Source organism: Lycorma delicatula, chromosome 4, assembly GCF_047948215.1.
Source record: "Lycorma delicatula isolate Av1 chromosome 4, ASM4794821v1, whole genome shotgun sequence".
NCBI lineage: Eukaryota > Metazoa > Arthropoda > Insecta > Hemiptera > Fulgoridae > Lycorma > Lycorma delicatula.
The window spans coordinates 157,160,408-157,177,585 of record NC_134458.1 but is presented as its reverse complement, the minus strand read 5'-3'; the positions used below and the strand labels follow the sequence as shown (position 1 = coordinate 157,177,585).

Sequence of the window (17,178 nt, the reverse complement as noted above, 5' to 3'; positions counted from 1 at the left end):
GCATCATTCTTCAGAAAAAATAACATATAATTATTATGGCGCCAATATATGTAATAAAACAGAGGTAACAATTATTGTTGTGGTGGGAGGTCTATGTACCACGCTGAATTGTCGTCGAGTTGACTGTAATACTTGTAGTGTTTAAGAAGTAATTTTACATATTTATTGTATATTATTTAGTTATACTTTTCAAAATGACGGAGCTGGAGTTCTCGGATGTCACTACAGAAACAAAAGGAGCTATGGTATGTAATCCAAGACATTTGCTAAAAATGTTAGTTTCAAAACGTCAGTATTGTCCAGAAAATGGGCCACTTATTTTATATCATCTTGTTACGTGAGTGGTAATGAATAACAAATATCAATCGTAATTTATTTGCATAACCTCCATTTGTCTTCGTGCTATTAATAAAATGAGTTTTTAGTGTAGTCTTGTTTGACAAACTTGCATCACTGTTATTTCATATTATGATTATTTTTTTATATTACATTGATCTTAAACTTCTCTTTTTTTGTTTAATCTTGTATTTTGTAATGATGCTTGGATCAAAGTTTTTTCATGGTTTCCCTTGATTCTTCTAGGTTAATGTTACACCAGCCTTTTTGTTATCTGTATAGTAGCAAATTACCATTCTTGACATCCACATAATGTATAATTAGGTTTTGATTTGAGTAAAATATTGATTCATATTGCTGATTCTAAAGGCCTTTGTATGCAGTAGGTAGACAGTTTCAAATCCAGCCGTTATGCCTACAACTGTACTTCGATTTATCTCGTAGCTACTATTCTGTAATAGGTTCCCATTAGCAATATATCTTTGTTTAATAACCCAGAAATATTACAACCCTTAGTTACTCGCTGTATAAAAGATGCAAAATTGCTTTCAGTCCCCTGTTACATTGTCTCTAGATACTAGAATATCATATAAATCTACAAAAAGAAGTTGCAGTCATTTCTTAAACAATAGATTTTGACAAAATTAAAGTAGAGAAGTAGAAAATTGTCTTTGGAATGCATCTACCAATAATTACTTATAAACTGGTTGCTGAACCACTTAATATTCCACCATTTGATGTAATATTTTTGCAGAAAAACTTTAAAATTTGTTTTTAAATATAAATATTAAGTAAATGTTTACTAACCTGACGCCTTCAATTTTTTCCTAAAATTGTTATATGTAAACATGTAAGGGTTTCATTCCATTACAACATTTTTCAAAAAAATATAACATTAAACATGATAATGCTGGCCTGTTCATTAGTGCAGTATGACTTTATGTTTTTAAACTAGAAAGTAACGTGATTCTTGTGATTTTTTATGGAGTTTATTTTTATAAATGAACATTGAAAACTGATGTAGTGGTTTTCTTATTTGGTAATTCAGAGCAGTTATTTGATCAACTCAAATAACAAAGTATGAATAATTTTATTCATACTTTAATATATCGTAGTGGATATGCTTAGGATCAAGTAAAAACAAGATCTAAATGTCAGAAAGCAAGTGACTGGCAAGATCAAAGTCTTTGTCGCGTTATCATTATTCTAGTCGGTTATCAGTTTGTGAGTTATCAAAACCTGTTCAGATGGTAATCCATTTTGTGGAGAGAGACGTGGGATAAATTACCAAGGTATGACAATACTTAACAATCTCTATGGCTGAGATGGTGTTAAGTTAAGCTTCTTTAATTTAACTTTTAAAGAAAAATATAGTCTCTACAGAGAGAAGGACTACAACACATATTCTGTGCTATTAGTCTTGTGTACAATGGATAATCAATCACGAAGTCATCTTCAACGCCTGACTCAAAGTTCAATTCTGGTGATTAAAGTGATATTAAGGTTGGTTTATGGCTTATTCCCCTTTCCACAAAACTGTAACCATAGTTCTAACTAACCATTACCCTAACCTTTCTCCACAGAACGGATTGCCATCCGAACAGGTACTATAACTCACAAAACTGATGACTAATTAAATAGAGTACTGATAACGCAGTATATACTTTGATCTTGTTCAGGTAAATGCTGTCCAAACCTGCTTTACAACATTTAGATCTTGTGTTTTCCTGATCCTATACATACTGTGGTATAATAAAGTATGAAAAAAAATTTTATTGGTCAAGCACTTGCTCACAGTCACCTTTTATTTATGTTTACTTGGTTACCCAGTAATCAGTATAGTGAAATATAGTGGAATTTAAAAAAAATCATTTTCTGATTTTTTTTTTTGTACCAAGTTTATATATGCATTCAGTTTTGATGTTTTATACTATATGTTATTAGTATTATTAATAAGTTGGTCATTTTATTTGTTAATAACTTGTTTTTATATTTTGTAGAATATTAATTAAACCATTATGAAATTTAGCTGTGGTGTTAGAAATAATATTATTCAGTTAGCATTATATTTACTTTGATAAGCTGTATCTGTATGTATTCTTTCCTTGTGTAATCTGTTTTATTTTTTAATACAATTTTATTTATCAGTTTTTTATTAAGTTCTATTTTTTTATACAATGTTACTTTATCAATTATTTTGTTTCAGTGCCTTGGAAGACTGAAGCTTACTGAGCAAAATATAATATTTAAGAATAGTAGAACGGGTAAAGTAGAACAAGTACAAAGTAATGATATTGATCTAGCGAACTGGCAAAAATTTATTGATAGTTGGGGAATAAGATTGTTCCTTAAAAATGGTTCACTTCATAGATTCTGTGGATTCAAAGAATCGGTATGTTAACGTTAGCATTAATTTTTCTCATTTTCTTTAACAATAGCTGAAACATGTGTACTTATATATTTTTAATGAAATTACAATGGATGATTAAAATGTGATGCACAGTCGCTCATAACTTGAAAATGAATCAAATATCATATAAGTTTATTTGCTACAAAAAATTACATTTACTTTTCCCCATAGTCACCATTTACAGTTACATTTTTCTCCCAGTGGTGAACTAGTTTTCTCATTTTGTCAGTAAGAATTCTGACATTCTTTCCTTGATCCACAACCTCACTGCATCCTTTAGTTTATCCATGAAATAAATACCCTTAATATCACTCTTTAATTGCGGAAAGAAGTGAAATCACAGGATGGTTAATATGGAGGGAGTAGATTCAAATTTCTACTAAACAAGTTCCGTAACAGTTGCTTATGAACTATTGTTTGACTGAATTTTATCACGTTGCAGAGTTATTAGCTCCATGGATTGTTAAACATAACATATACACATCTCTTACCGTGTTTTAATGTCTTTATTGCTCAGAATTTACACTCTACTTTGCTTTAGGTAGTTGGTCAAGCACACCACATGTTTGTAATCTCAGAAAAATGTCAAGGGAATTATTTTTACAGAAGGTTGTATTTTGAATTTTTTTTATTATAATGAATCATACATAGTGCCATATTCCATGTTGTGCCATATTTCTTCTGTGTCATAATGATACTTCTGAGTTACGTCTCTGGTCACAATACAGAAAAGGAAGTTATCTGCCTTGTCATAACATTTCTGAAGCTTTTCACAAGATTCCTTTTGTTATTTGTTTTTTCTGTTAATTTTCATGGCACCACTGAACTTATGATAGTTCAATTTTGTAATGTGTCCCACTTGTTTATTATCTCGATTTGTCTTTTCTGGACAGCGATGCTTTGTGTGATGCAACTGTCTGTTGAATCAATTCATCTACCTCCTTTTTTTTTGCTTTTTACTAGTTTAGAAAAATTTTGATCACTATGAGGTTCATTCTCAATATTCACTTTTCTAACATCTGATGCATGAAATTTTATTGCTCATCTTTTCATAATACTTTGATCAAGTCATCACTATAAATGACCTTTTGATGACTATGAGTGTCACTAGCATTCCTGTTTTTCACTGTTTAAATCCAGTCTCTGCACATTTTTTTAGATGCATTGACAGGCAGGCATACTCGACTTCATAACAGTGGCGACTGATAGAAATTGAGTGGGTTTGAGTCAATGAGTTGTAGAATGTTAGAATTAGGGGAGTGAACTACTAGATAGCAGCACCTGTTTGTCATTAGCGCAACATTTTGTTCTCTCATTATGTTCCAGTGTGCATTACATTTCAGCTACCCATCATATCCAATACAATATTTCCTTTTATGTAAATTTATTTATGTTTTCCCTTCAATAAATTTAACCAGAACTTCTTACTGTCATGATATATTAAGGAATGATTCAATACCTGTTGCTGAGTAAATGAACTATTCATTTGGTAAAGAATTGTATGTTGGCTATCTACTGTTAATGATTTATTTTGTATTATAAATTAGGATTAATTACAGCATAAATTAAACATGATGTTAATTTTGCCTGCACGAATCCTAATCTTCCCTTGTATGAGCCTCGGCAACAAATATCTTTCTCTCCTTATAACACACTGTATTTATGTTTTTGGGTAATATTTAATAACTCACTTTTTTCCTTATGAAACACTTCCTTATCAGCTACTTTTGTCATCCATTCTTTTCCCTAGTTTCTAGAGCACCATATCTCAAAATCCTCAATATTTTTATTAAACTTTTTTTGCCCATTCCTGTATGCCATAAAATAATATAAGAAAGAGTTTTAACATTTATTTAAAATTTAAATTAATGTCCCAGCAACACTGAAACCTCTTCTTCTTTTTGTTATTGTTTCACTATTTATTTCTATTCTTTGATCAATAGTTTCAGTAATCCTTGTCTCTAATATATGTACAATTTTATTCTTTTGATTTGTATGCTAAAGGTTGTTAAATTGCTGTCTGTGTTTTGATTTTTTCAATACCAGTCATTAATTTTGTTTAATTAAGGATTTAGTCTCAATGTTGATTTAATCCACAATTACTTTTGAATATCAACATACTCAGTTGGATGTTAAATTTTTTTTTTAATTATTTACCATTGTAACTTATACTGTTGATGCTTTGATCATTTACAAGGGTTGTTTGGTAAATTTGTGCAAAAAACAACAAAAAGACAGTTTTTTAAAAAAATTATTTTTATTTCTCAACATATTATTTCAAGTTATACAATTTACTCAACAGTGCTCAAGTTTTTCAATCCTATCCTTAAAGAAGATTTATCCAAGTCTTCAAAATAGGCAGTTATTTTTCATCATTTTGGATAAATTTCTGTTGAACTTGTAATGAACAATATTGCTGTCACAGTTGCATAAGAGCAAACTGTTGCATTATCTTGGTAAAAAGAGCCTTCTCTTTCATAAGTGTGTTCATTTATCTTTTTCCTCATTTATATATATTGATATATATAAAAAAACCTTGTGAAAATTCAAACAATTCATCAACATACTGACCTCTCTGCCAAATAACAACAATATGATCACCAAATAAAGCAACAGAACCTAAAAACTAATACCAAAAGTTGACTTTCGCAGGATTCCACGTCATCAGTTGTTACAAAATTCCAAAATTACATCAAATAAAAACTAAAAATTTACAAACATAAATCCTAATAACCACACTTGAACAATATAACTGATTGCCAACTGGATTTATAATAAGTTTAAAACATTATGCAACTGCATCCGTAAACACTTAACCAAGTACCACATGCCTTTAATTAAATCGTCTTCTTCAAAAACAATCTGTTGATTAATTATTTCATACTTCTGTTTAAATTTAAAAATATAATATTTCTCAATTATACCCATTCTTTTACTGTTGTTTTTTTGTAGCTAAAGTAATAGCCAAAATTCTTAGAATAAAAATAAATCTTGAGTATAAGAATGATTACCAAGTGGTAAATAAGTTAAATTGTATTAAAGTTAATTATAACCTGAAAATTGTAAGTTATGATATGACCATCATATACCCTAGTATACCGGTTGATAAGACAATAAAATAAAAAAACAATTTGAAGGAAACCCAGGAGTTTACAAATGCTTTGATCACCATTGTAAGGAATATTTGTCCAGACAAAGGGTTTACGTATAGGTTCACCTATTTCTGCGATTATGTCTGTAATTTTTATACAGTATTTCTAAAGTATTATAAGTCCATGTTATAGTTATGATACCAAAGAAAGCAGGGGCAGATAAATGTGAAGAATACAGAACAATTAGTTTAACTAGTCATGCATCAAAAATCTTAACTAGAATTTTATACAGAAGAATTGAGAGGAGAGTGGAAGAAGTGTTAGGAGAAGACCAATTTGGTTTCAGGAAAAGTATAGGGACAAGGGAAGCAAATTTTAGGCCTCAGATTAATAGTAGAAGGAAGATTAAAGAAAAACAAACCAACATACTTGGCGTTTATAGACCTAGAAAAGGCTTTCGATAACGTAGACTGGAATAAAATGTTCAGCATTTTAAAAAAATTAGGGTTCAAATACAGAGATAGAAGAACAATTGCTAACATGTACAGGAACCAAACAGCAACAATAACAATTGAAGAACATAAGAAAGAAGCCCTAATAAGAAAGGGAGTCCGACAAGGATGTTCCCTATCTCCGTTACTTTTTAATCTTTACATGGAACTAGCAGTTAATGATGTTAAAGAACAATTTAGATTCGGAGTAACAGTACAAGGTGAAAAGATAAAGATGCTACGATTTGCTGATGATATAGTAATTCTAGCCGAGAGTAAAAAGGATTTAGAAGAAACAATGAACGGCATAGATGAAGTCCTACGCAAGAACTATCGCATGAAAATAAACAAGAACAAAACAAAAGTAATGAAATGTAGTAGAAATAACAAAGATGGACCGCTGAATGTGAAAATAGGAGGAGAAAAGATTATGGAGGTAGAAGAATTTTGTTATTTGGGAAGTAAAATTACTAAAGATGGACGAAGCAGGAGCGATATAAAATGTCGAATAGCACAAGCTAAACGAGCCTTCAGTAAGAAATATAATTTGTTTACATCAAAAATTAATTTAAATGTCAGGAAAAGATTTTTGAAAGTGTATGTTTGGAGTGTCGCTTTATATGGAAGTGAAACTTGGACAATCGGAGTATCTGAAAAGAAAAGATTAGAAGCTTTTGAAATGTGGTGCTATAGGAGAATGTTAAAAATCAGATGGGTGGATAAAGTGACAAATGAAGATGTATTGCGGCAAATACATGAAGAAAGAAGCATTTGGAAAAATATAGTTAAAAGAAGAGACAGACTTATAGGCCACATAATAAGGCATCCTGGAATAGTCGCTTTAATATTGGAAGGACAGGTAGAAGGAAAAAATTGTGTAGGCAGGCCACGTTTGGAGTATGTAAAACAAATTGTTGGGGATGTAGGATGTAGAGGGTATACTGAAATGAAACGACTAGCACTAGATAGGGAATCTTGGAGAGCTGCATCAAACCAGTCAAATGACTGAAGACAAAAAAAAAATAAGTCCATGGTGTATTGAATGTGCACAAAGTGTTATTATGGATAAGATATGTTGATGATATTTTGGTTGTATATGATTCAGTTATAAATAATGAACATTTGATAATTTTAAATAAACTTAATAATTATTATGATAATTTAAAACTACATGCGAAATTGAAAAGAATAGAAAAATATATTTTTTAGATATTGAGATTGAAATAAATGAAAGCAGGTTATAGAAACATCATTTTATAGAAAAACCACAATGAATGGCATTACAGTACGTGCAAATGCTGATCACCCATGGTCACAAAAAATTGGTACATATAAAAACTTGACTTAGAGCTTTACATTATACAAGGAACAGTGACTACAAGCTTAAGAAGGAAATAGATATAATAAAACAAATAGCAGTATTTAATGGTTTTGATATTGGGATTATAAAAAAGATATACAGAAAGCAGAGAATTAAGTACCATTATAATTTTACATAATTTGTACAAGAAATTAACACAGAGATTATTAATAGTTTTTTCTTAGAATACAATTATACAAATAAAATAATAAAAAAAATTGCTGTCGCTTATGATAAAAATAAATGTAAAAACCTTACAAACCAAATAACTATATTATAAAATATTTAAGGAATAATAATAATAATAAAAGTAATAGAGAGGATTTATGTGGAATATATATAATTAAATGTTATGAAGCAATGTAATGTAATAGCAATAAAATTTATATTGGGAAAACTGATCTTTTTAAAAGCGATTTATGGAACATTACAATGCTTACAGAAGCAGAAAGAGAGGGGTGTAATGTGGTCGACCATTTGTTGTCTGGGCATAGTATTTACAGACTACAAAAACAATTTAGAAATCTTGGAAATTTGTAACAACACTAAAATGAGTATACTTGAGAGATAGTGTATTTATAAATTTAACTATGAAATGATTAATCAACAGATCATTTTTGAAGATAATGATTTAATTAAAGACATAAGTTGGTTTGTAGCAGTTGGCAACAGTGTTTACGAACGTAGTTGCGTGACATTTTAAATTTAATATCATTTCAGTTGGCATTGGGTTATATTGTTCAAGTGTTGTGGTTATTAGGGTTTATGTTTGTAAATTTTTTTTTTTTTTTTGTAATTTTGGAAGTTTGTCACTGATGATGCAGGATCCCATGAAAGTCAACTTTTGGTATTAGTTTTTAGGTTTTGGTACTCCGTTTTGGTGGTTATTATTGTTATTTTATGATATACAAGATCTGTCTGGAAAGAAATGTCACAAAGTCTACAACTGTGAAAAAAACACTTCTATGTCAAATTTAAGGTTAACGGTTGTCCCGGGAGGTACAAACTCACAGTGGATAATTCCCCTGATGTTAAAAAACAATGAGCATGATCTTGATCTTTGATTTGTTCATTCGAACCTTCTTGGGGCAAGGGGATGCCGAGGTACCTGGCACTTTGCCTCTTCATTTCAGGGTCATATTGGAATATCCGTGTTTCATCACCCATGACAACATTGTCCAAAAAGTGAGGATCATTTTCATACATTTCCAAAACGTGTTGACAAATTTCCACTCATTGAGATTTTTGGTTGTCTTGTCAAAATTCTTGGGACAAGCGTCGCACACACTTTCTCTTTTCTAAATCCTTGGTCACAATCTCATGGACAATAGTTTTTGGAATTTTTAACGTGTGGGCCATTAAATGAACACTCATTTGACGGTCTGTTTGCAAAAGTTTTTTCTCACAAGTCACATTTCATTGTTTGAGGAGGTTGACAGGCGTCCAGCACGGGCTTCATCATCGACCTCTTCATGGTCTTCCAAGAAATGCCCCATGTCATCTGTAGGCTTGCCTTTGTAATAAACACTAAATCTGGAGACTCCAGACTTGCCAAGTTTCACACAAAACTTGATCACGTATCTTTGTTTTGGTGATTGCTGCATCACCACTTGTACAAGAGACAAAACAGAGGTTTACGAAATCACCCGTCCTTCACCTCCGAGAGCTTAGTCAAGTGACTAAGAAGAATGGAGAATGATAGATGTGTTTGTTCGAGCTTCCGGCATCCCTGCACACATAGATATGGTATTCTTTCTGTTTGAAAGTTCAGCGATGGACAAATTTACAGAATTGAAGCATATCTCAAGTTTTTCTGATAAAATTGCCAAATACTTAAAAATCACTTGTTTGTTTGATCTGGACTCAACTACTAAAAGATTGTTCAAAAATTAATTTTTTCTTCATTACTGTTTTTCCAACTTTGAAAGAAAATTTAATTCAAATTCTGCTCTATCAATTTAGTTCATGTCAGCAGTTATGAACTAACATTAATATAAACTGGTAGTGTAAGCAAGTGCAGCTTTCCATAACAATGGTAATAGACTCCCTTATTGATTCTTGACAAAACATTTATTAGATAGTTCTGTACAGTATAGTTACTCATGGATATTTCAGATTTAGAAATTGACACCTGAAATGTAAATCCTTTTGTTTAATTACATTATTTTTATTTATTTATTTTTTTTAATAGGAAAAAGAAAAAATAACAAAATATTTTAAATCAAATTATTCACAAGATATGGCAGAAAAAGAACTAAGCGTTAAAGGCTGGAATTGGGGTACAGCTAAATTTAATGGCAGTGTGTTAAGTTTTGAAATCGGTAGCCATCCAGCTTTTGAAATACCTCTTAGTAATGTTTCACAGTGTCCTACTGGTAAAAATGAAGTTACTATTGAATTTCATCAAGTAAGTTTTCTATTTCAATAATTCTGTTTTATTTAGCTGCATTTTTAAGTTTTTTTTATTCATTATATTTCAAAAGTGAAAGTTAAGAATTAAAAATGGATTTTTTCTCTCTTTTTTTTTAAACATTGTTTGTATTGCAATATATATAACTGAAAAAAGAAAACTGTTGGTAATTGGAAAATTAAGAAACCCCCCTGTTTTAAAAACATCAAAAAACTTCTACTTAAGTACTTAGCCAATACAAAGGCATGGATGACTTCTAAATTTTTTGAAGCTGAAATTCGTAATTGGGAATCCAAACTGAGAAAAAAGAAGAGAAAATTTTATTGCTGATTAATAACTGTCGAGCACACTCAGTACTGGAAAACTCCAATTATATAAAAATTGTATTTTTGCTTTCAAACACAACTGCTAAACTACAACTGATGTATCCAGGCATTATACTCTCTTTTAAAGTTCATTTCAGATGTTTACTGGTATTATAATTACCTAACTGCTTAGATGGAAAAAATAATTTAATCCATACGTTTTGGAGATCATCTTATTATTAATCAACAGGGAATGGGATAATGTCTATTCAACTACAATTAAAAATTGTTTCAAAACCATTCTTGCTACATCCTGACCCCATAGGGGAAGACACCCTTCATGTAAGTTTCGGTTGCCACGCCACCTCCTCCATACATAGCCCTTTTGGGCTTTATTGGAGGTCATCTTCAATACATTGGCAATGACATCTTTCAGTCAAGCCTCAGCCAGGATGCCACAGACGACATTGGTGTACTACTAACATAAAGTCCAAACAAAACACATCTAGCCAAGTCTGAAATAAGACTAAATGACTTAAGAATGAAGGAACTGATGAACTCTACCTACCAGAAAGGTAAAGTCATACCTAGCACATTCATATATCTCATGATAAGCATCATCCAACAATCCGCATTGCAGACACATATCAGAGTCTGCTAGGCTGAATTTCTGTAGTCTGTTCCGAAAAGCGCCATACCTTGAAAGAAATTGCATCACTTACTTATTCAGGTCTGCCGAAGAGGTGTACCACAAATCAGCAATATCAGGGAAAAGATCATGTGTATAACGCTCACACTCTTGTCTCATCCCATCTGGCCTGCCACAGGGCAACACCATGCTGTTCTGTCTCCATTATTTTCTCTGAAGTCAGTTCACCTGACTTCTTAGCAACATAACGCTGTTGCCTCTCAGATGCAATCAAGTCTATCGGTTTCACTCCTGCTATCACCAAGATTGCCTCTCATGATATTGTACAGTAACCACCCATTACCATTAGCAATATAAGGCATTGAGTCTGTAACAAAATATCTCAATTCAGTTGCACCTAAAGAAAGTTAAGAGCCAACATATGAAGAAAAAATTTATGAAATAAAACAGGTAAATCAGCGAAAATTAAGATGACACGATGACTGAGAATCCTAGTAATTTCCATCTGTGCAGCTCAAGACAGTTTAGAATTGATTTTGAAATTTTGTGAAATAAATGAATTTATAAAATGATTAAATAGTTTAAAAAATTTTTTTGACAATTTTGGGTAAAAAATAAAAAGCAAGCAACTATAGACAATTTTTTGAAGTTAGGTTAAGAGATTTAACATTTTATTAATGTAAGTCTACAATATTGCTTGTACCAGTCTTACTTTTTAAATGCATTTAAATACAGTGAAAAGTGTAAGTTAAACAAGTTATAGTGTTTTATTTAAAAAAGAATCTCTTCACTAATTTTTGGTAAGTTTATAATTTTTTACACATGTACATACATATGTGCTTACAATCTTTTTGCTGTATGATTTTAATTTTTGTTTTTAAGTTCAGGCAAATTCTTATACAATGTTGTATTCTTTAATGTTGAGTATCGGTTATTTACTTTTTTGTTTAGAGAGGAAGATTTTTTCTGAAGTGAGTATACTCATTTGTTTATAACGAGTGTAAATATAATGAGCACATACTACCAATCTGTTGAATCTTGTTATAATCAACATTAACTGTTTATTTATATTATTATTATTATTATTATGCTTTTACGGCCAACATGGACCACTTAAGTCAATTTTAGTTGGATCTTTTCTGAGAAAAGCGTGTTATTTTACTCTTCCGAGCTGCCCAGTATTTCTTTATCCGTTCAGATCTTGCTTTCTTTTCTTCATCCGTAAACACCCTCTTCGTTGTATTTTGTCGTTTGTCTGTCTTTTGTTTAAATCTAATGCTTTTGTCTTTTAGCTTTGTAATTTTTCCAGTTTTATTCTGTAGGTCAGTCAGGGAAATTCCCAATTCTTTCATATCTTCTCTAATTTCTTTGATCCATCCTACTTCTAGCTTTTGGAATCAGAGCTTTTCAATGATATTTCTTGACAGTCTTGTTTCCGGTGTCCTTATGAGATGACCAAAGAAAGAGATTCTTTTTTCCGCATAGTATCAGTAACAGGCTCTATTTCTCGATACACCACCTCATTTGGCACAATCCACCATTGGCCTTCTTTTTGGTGTTTTTTATTGATACACATTCTGACTTCTCTCTATTTTCAGAATTTTTTCAATTCGTTTATTTATATATATATATATTTTTTTTTTTTAATTCAATTTTTTATAGAATGATGATGCACCAGTTGGTTTATTAGAAATGAGGTTTCATATTCCATCTGCTGAACTGGCCGGTGATTTAGATCCAGTTGAGGCATTCCATAAACAAGTTATGAAGAATGCGAGTGTTATATCTGTTTCGGGTGATGCTATTGCTATATTCAGGGAGATACAATGTCTTACTCCTCGGTAACAATGGCTTTTTTAATATATATATTTATTTATCTACAAGTGTAGTATGTATTTATAAATTATAGTTATATTACTTAAAATTATTTTTAAAAAAAACAGGATCTGGGTGATGTAGTTTTAGATGAATAACATTAAGGGTAATTAGTAGTTATTTACATGATTACTTATGTGTTCAAAAAGTATGGATATCTTTTCTTTTATTATTTTTGTCTGCAATTCAATGAACTTGTTATTACTTCAGTATTACTGTATTTCATATTCTTTCAGACTTCCACATTCTTTTATCATTAGTAATGTTTCATGTGCGTATACCAACAGTGTAACAAGTAGCATCCTGGAAATTGAATGGTGTAAGTAATGTACAATATCAGCTGTTAAAGCCATTAAATAACCATTTCCCATAGGTCACCAGTGAAATCTATGGCGGATGCATATTACTCTATGCTACTGACAATTTTTATGTTAATCAATGTAATAGTTTATCACTTAAAAAAAAATAACTAATTGGTTTTGAAAAATGAGTTGATTTTAAATTATTGTATTTTAAGTATACTTTTGTTATTAACTTTTTCTTGCTTTCAGTAAATGTTGTCACATCTTTACATAATTTATTCTACAATTTTTAATTAAAAACTTTGTTGAACTTTAAAGTTAATGCAGCATACATCTAATTTTTTTGTTTGCGAATGTAGTATGGTATTGTTTTTATTGTAAGTACAGTATGTTAAGATTAAATGATACATCTTGTAATGCTTCTCAGATACAAAGATACCAGTTGGAGATGCTTTTTATGAGAGTAATAAAGTTAACTACAGGGCCTAGTCAGCATACTTAAAAAGGTTGAATTGCAGGGCTGAATGTTGTAGATTTGGATGGTTGACATGCAGCAGTACATTTGGCTCTTGAAGAAATTGAAAATAACTGTACTCGTCACTTTCTTTAATATGGCTGATAGACACATGTTTTGTGGATATATCCATTCCAGGGGCTGTCTGATGTAAAGGTGATGAATATGTTGTGTGAAAGTATGATAGTGTGATGTTGGAGTCGTGTTCATGAATGTAAAGACAGAGGAACAATCCAAATAGTGAATGTGCACTCATTCATTATAGAAATCAAAGAAATTAAAGCAAAAAATTGGGATTACCATGTCTTGGGAAATAAAAAAATTTTGTTCTTAGAATTTATGGGACCTGGAATCACTTTTAACTTCAGAAGTTTATTGTGAAATCTTGAAGTTTCTAGTAAACTGCTACAGACTAGCATCTGGCAATCTAATAATGCTAGATTCTATAAAAAGGTGTTCTGAATGATCATGGACTTTCCCTGAGCAGCTCAAGTGGGATTTTTTTACTATCCCCAAACTGGTACCAAGGAAATGCCATCTCTTCACTAAAGTAAAGGTGTGGGTGTTTTCTAGATATTAGAAAGAGCTGATAGTTGTGATAAATTAGTTGGAAACTGATAGAATCCTGTGACAAGGGTTTGCAAAAGACCCAGTTTCATGGTAATTGGGGGACAGTAATTACGTAGAAAAGTAATGTAATATTATGCACAGTAGCATGCAAATTAATCTGAACACGGAATTTCTTTATTTATTACTATGTTGTGTCTACACTCATTCTTTAAGTTGTCTGTAATTTGAGGTTATTGTTCTTTGGTTGTTTGTCAATTTTCATGTTATAAATAGTGTTTTGTGAAAGTTTATTTCACTTTTTATTACAAAATCATATTTTTTATTCTGTATGTATAATAATGGGCATAACTCCAAGAAAGTGTTAGAAGATTGTTTCTCTTTTCCAGCATATCAGTATGACACAACGACAAATAGCTTCTGAGTGTGGTGTTAGATTAGGAACAGAGAATGCTATTTTAAAATAATTTTAAAAACCTAATTCTTTTTCACCTAAGGAAAGGCAAATGTGGATGTAAAAGAAAAACTAGTCCAACACAGGATCGGTTATTAGTGATAAAAAGTAAATTTGATCCAAAATTATCTGCTGTGGACTTAAATCAAGAATTAGTAGCCAGCGGAACAAATACATGTGACAACTGTTAGACACTAACTTCTTGCATTTAGAAAGAAAACTCACCGGACAGCTAAAAAGCAGCTTTTAATACCAGCAGTGTGCAAAGAAAGGCTCTTGTGCGCCAAAGTACATGCTAACTGGACCAAAGAATACAAGAAAGATTTTGTCTTTTCCAACGAGTTGCATTTTTATGTTCAGCGGCAAAGGGTATCATACATTAGAAAAACATTAGATAAAAATACATCACGTGATCATATCCAGCAATTAGTTAAACATCCCCAGAAAAAGATGTTGTTTGAAGTTGTTTCGCATTTAAAGGCTCCTATTTATTACTTTCAGTCAATGGTATGTTGAAAAGTGATGGATATATCAAAATTATGAAGGAAAGGGTTGGCACAACATTAAAAAATCTCCCACAAGGCAGCGGAGTGATCTAACAAAATTTTGTGCAGTACCGTATTGCCAAAAAAGCGGATAAAATTTTCAAGATATTAAAAGTACTGCTATGGCCAGGCAACTCCCCAGGCTTAAACCCCATAGAAAATCTTTAGACAATATTCAAAAAAACAATTCTAAATAATGGATTGTACCAAAAAAATTGACCTCATTAAAACAATAATATTGATATATTTTCATGAAGAAGAAATAAAAAAAAAATTATGTTAGTTCACTTGTTGAATAAATACGAAATCCTGTACATGAAGTTATTAAAAATAAAGGTGAACATATTAATTACTAGATATTCACAAATTGGTACCAGCTTTTTTATTAAATAACATCTGTGTTCGAATTAATTTGCACGCTGCTTTAAGTAAAAAGATAAATTGTTAACTAAAGATAGTTTTTCTGTATATATCTGGCTATTAAAGTCAGATTTACAGGTACAGAATAGTTACTGTATATGTATATATAGACCGGTTCTGTACATTTAAAGTTGTGGTACCTGTTAACACTATTTCTAAACAAATTAATTGTTATTAATAATTTTTTTTATTTCAGTGGTCGATATGATATCAAATTATTTCAGTCATTCTTTCAACTTCATGGTAAAACATTCGATTACAAGATTCCAATATCAACAGTACTCAGATTGTTTATGTTGCAACATAAGGATGGCCGTCAACATTTCTTTGTTGTAAGTTGATGTAGTGTTTTTACATATATTAAAAAATGACTTGTTAAATTTGTTTAAATATTCATATAAATATGATTTATTTAAATCATAGAATTTAAATATCATATATTCGTATTTTACTACCTATCATCTATCATATTCAATAATGAATGAGAAAAATTATAATTGAATTATGAAGAAAATTTGCCTGTCAAAATCACTAGTTCACATTGCGCAAACTGAAACCAATATACAGAATGGTTAGATTAGTATTAGTTTAAATTGTTGACAAATTTAATACTATTTTATATATTTTTATTGTAGAATTTTTAATTAGTGTTAATTTGTAAATACACACAATTCATACATATGTGAAGAGGATAACAGATTTTTTTAGGTTTTCCTTTGTATACAATTTTATCATTCATGGTTTCTGTCAATTACGGATTAACTTTATTTGTTTTGATTTTCCAAAAATTGGCTATTTATGTATTAAATAATACATTTAAAATTCTCAACAACATAGAAACTTGTATCGAGTTGTTAAATAAAACTATTCAATAATCTGCTAATAATACTAACCTACACTTTAAACTTTAAGATTATAATAACAAAAACTGTTCTGAATATGTTTTATCATAAAGAATTGATATAATATTAATTTAGGTTTACATGATGTACGTATGTGTCATATATATTTTAAAAAAACATTCACTTATGTATATAAATAAGTATATATTAAAACTCATAACATTCTAATTGTTTTTATTTATTCATTCATTGTTTTTGTTTATATACATAAGTGATTGATTGGCATCATTCATACACATAAAGTTTTAATATGGACATGGTTTGTTGATGAAATTTTCATTATATATAACCTGGTAATGAACAGTGAACATTAATAATATTAAACAAATTGAATTATTATAATGAAAATTTTAAATTCACATTTGAATAGATAAAAATAGAATGTTAAATTATTTAGATGTCAATATCAAAATAAACACAGACAACTGAATTGAAACATGAGTGTGTAGAAAATCTACATCTAATAATACAACAAGTTATAAAAAATCAAACCACTCTTGCTCTCAAAATTAAGTCTTATACAATTATGATTTATAGAGCAATCAA

General features: G+C 30.3%; 1 protein-coding gene across 1 annotated transcript in view; it reads left to right on the top strand.

Annotated features, from left to right (window-relative positions):
* The first annotated feature begins 69 nt into the window (after positions 1–69).
* The window catches only part of Ssrp (structure specific recognition protein), a 35,495-nt gene continuing 18,386 nt past the window's right edge, over positions 70–17,178 (top strand). Inside the window, exons 1-5 of the mRNA XM_075364560.1 lie at positions 70–245; positions 2,543–2,728; positions 9,881–10,096; positions 12,716–12,894; positions 15,927–16,062. Coding sequence (XP_075220675.1) covers positions 195–245; positions 2,543–2,728; positions 9,881–10,096; positions 12,716–12,894; positions 15,927–16,062 — 768 coding nt within the window. The 5' untranslated portion in view covers positions 70–194. The remainder of the gene's footprint in view (positions 246–2,542; positions 2,729–9,880; positions 10,097–12,715; positions 12,895–15,926; positions 16,063–17,178) is intronic.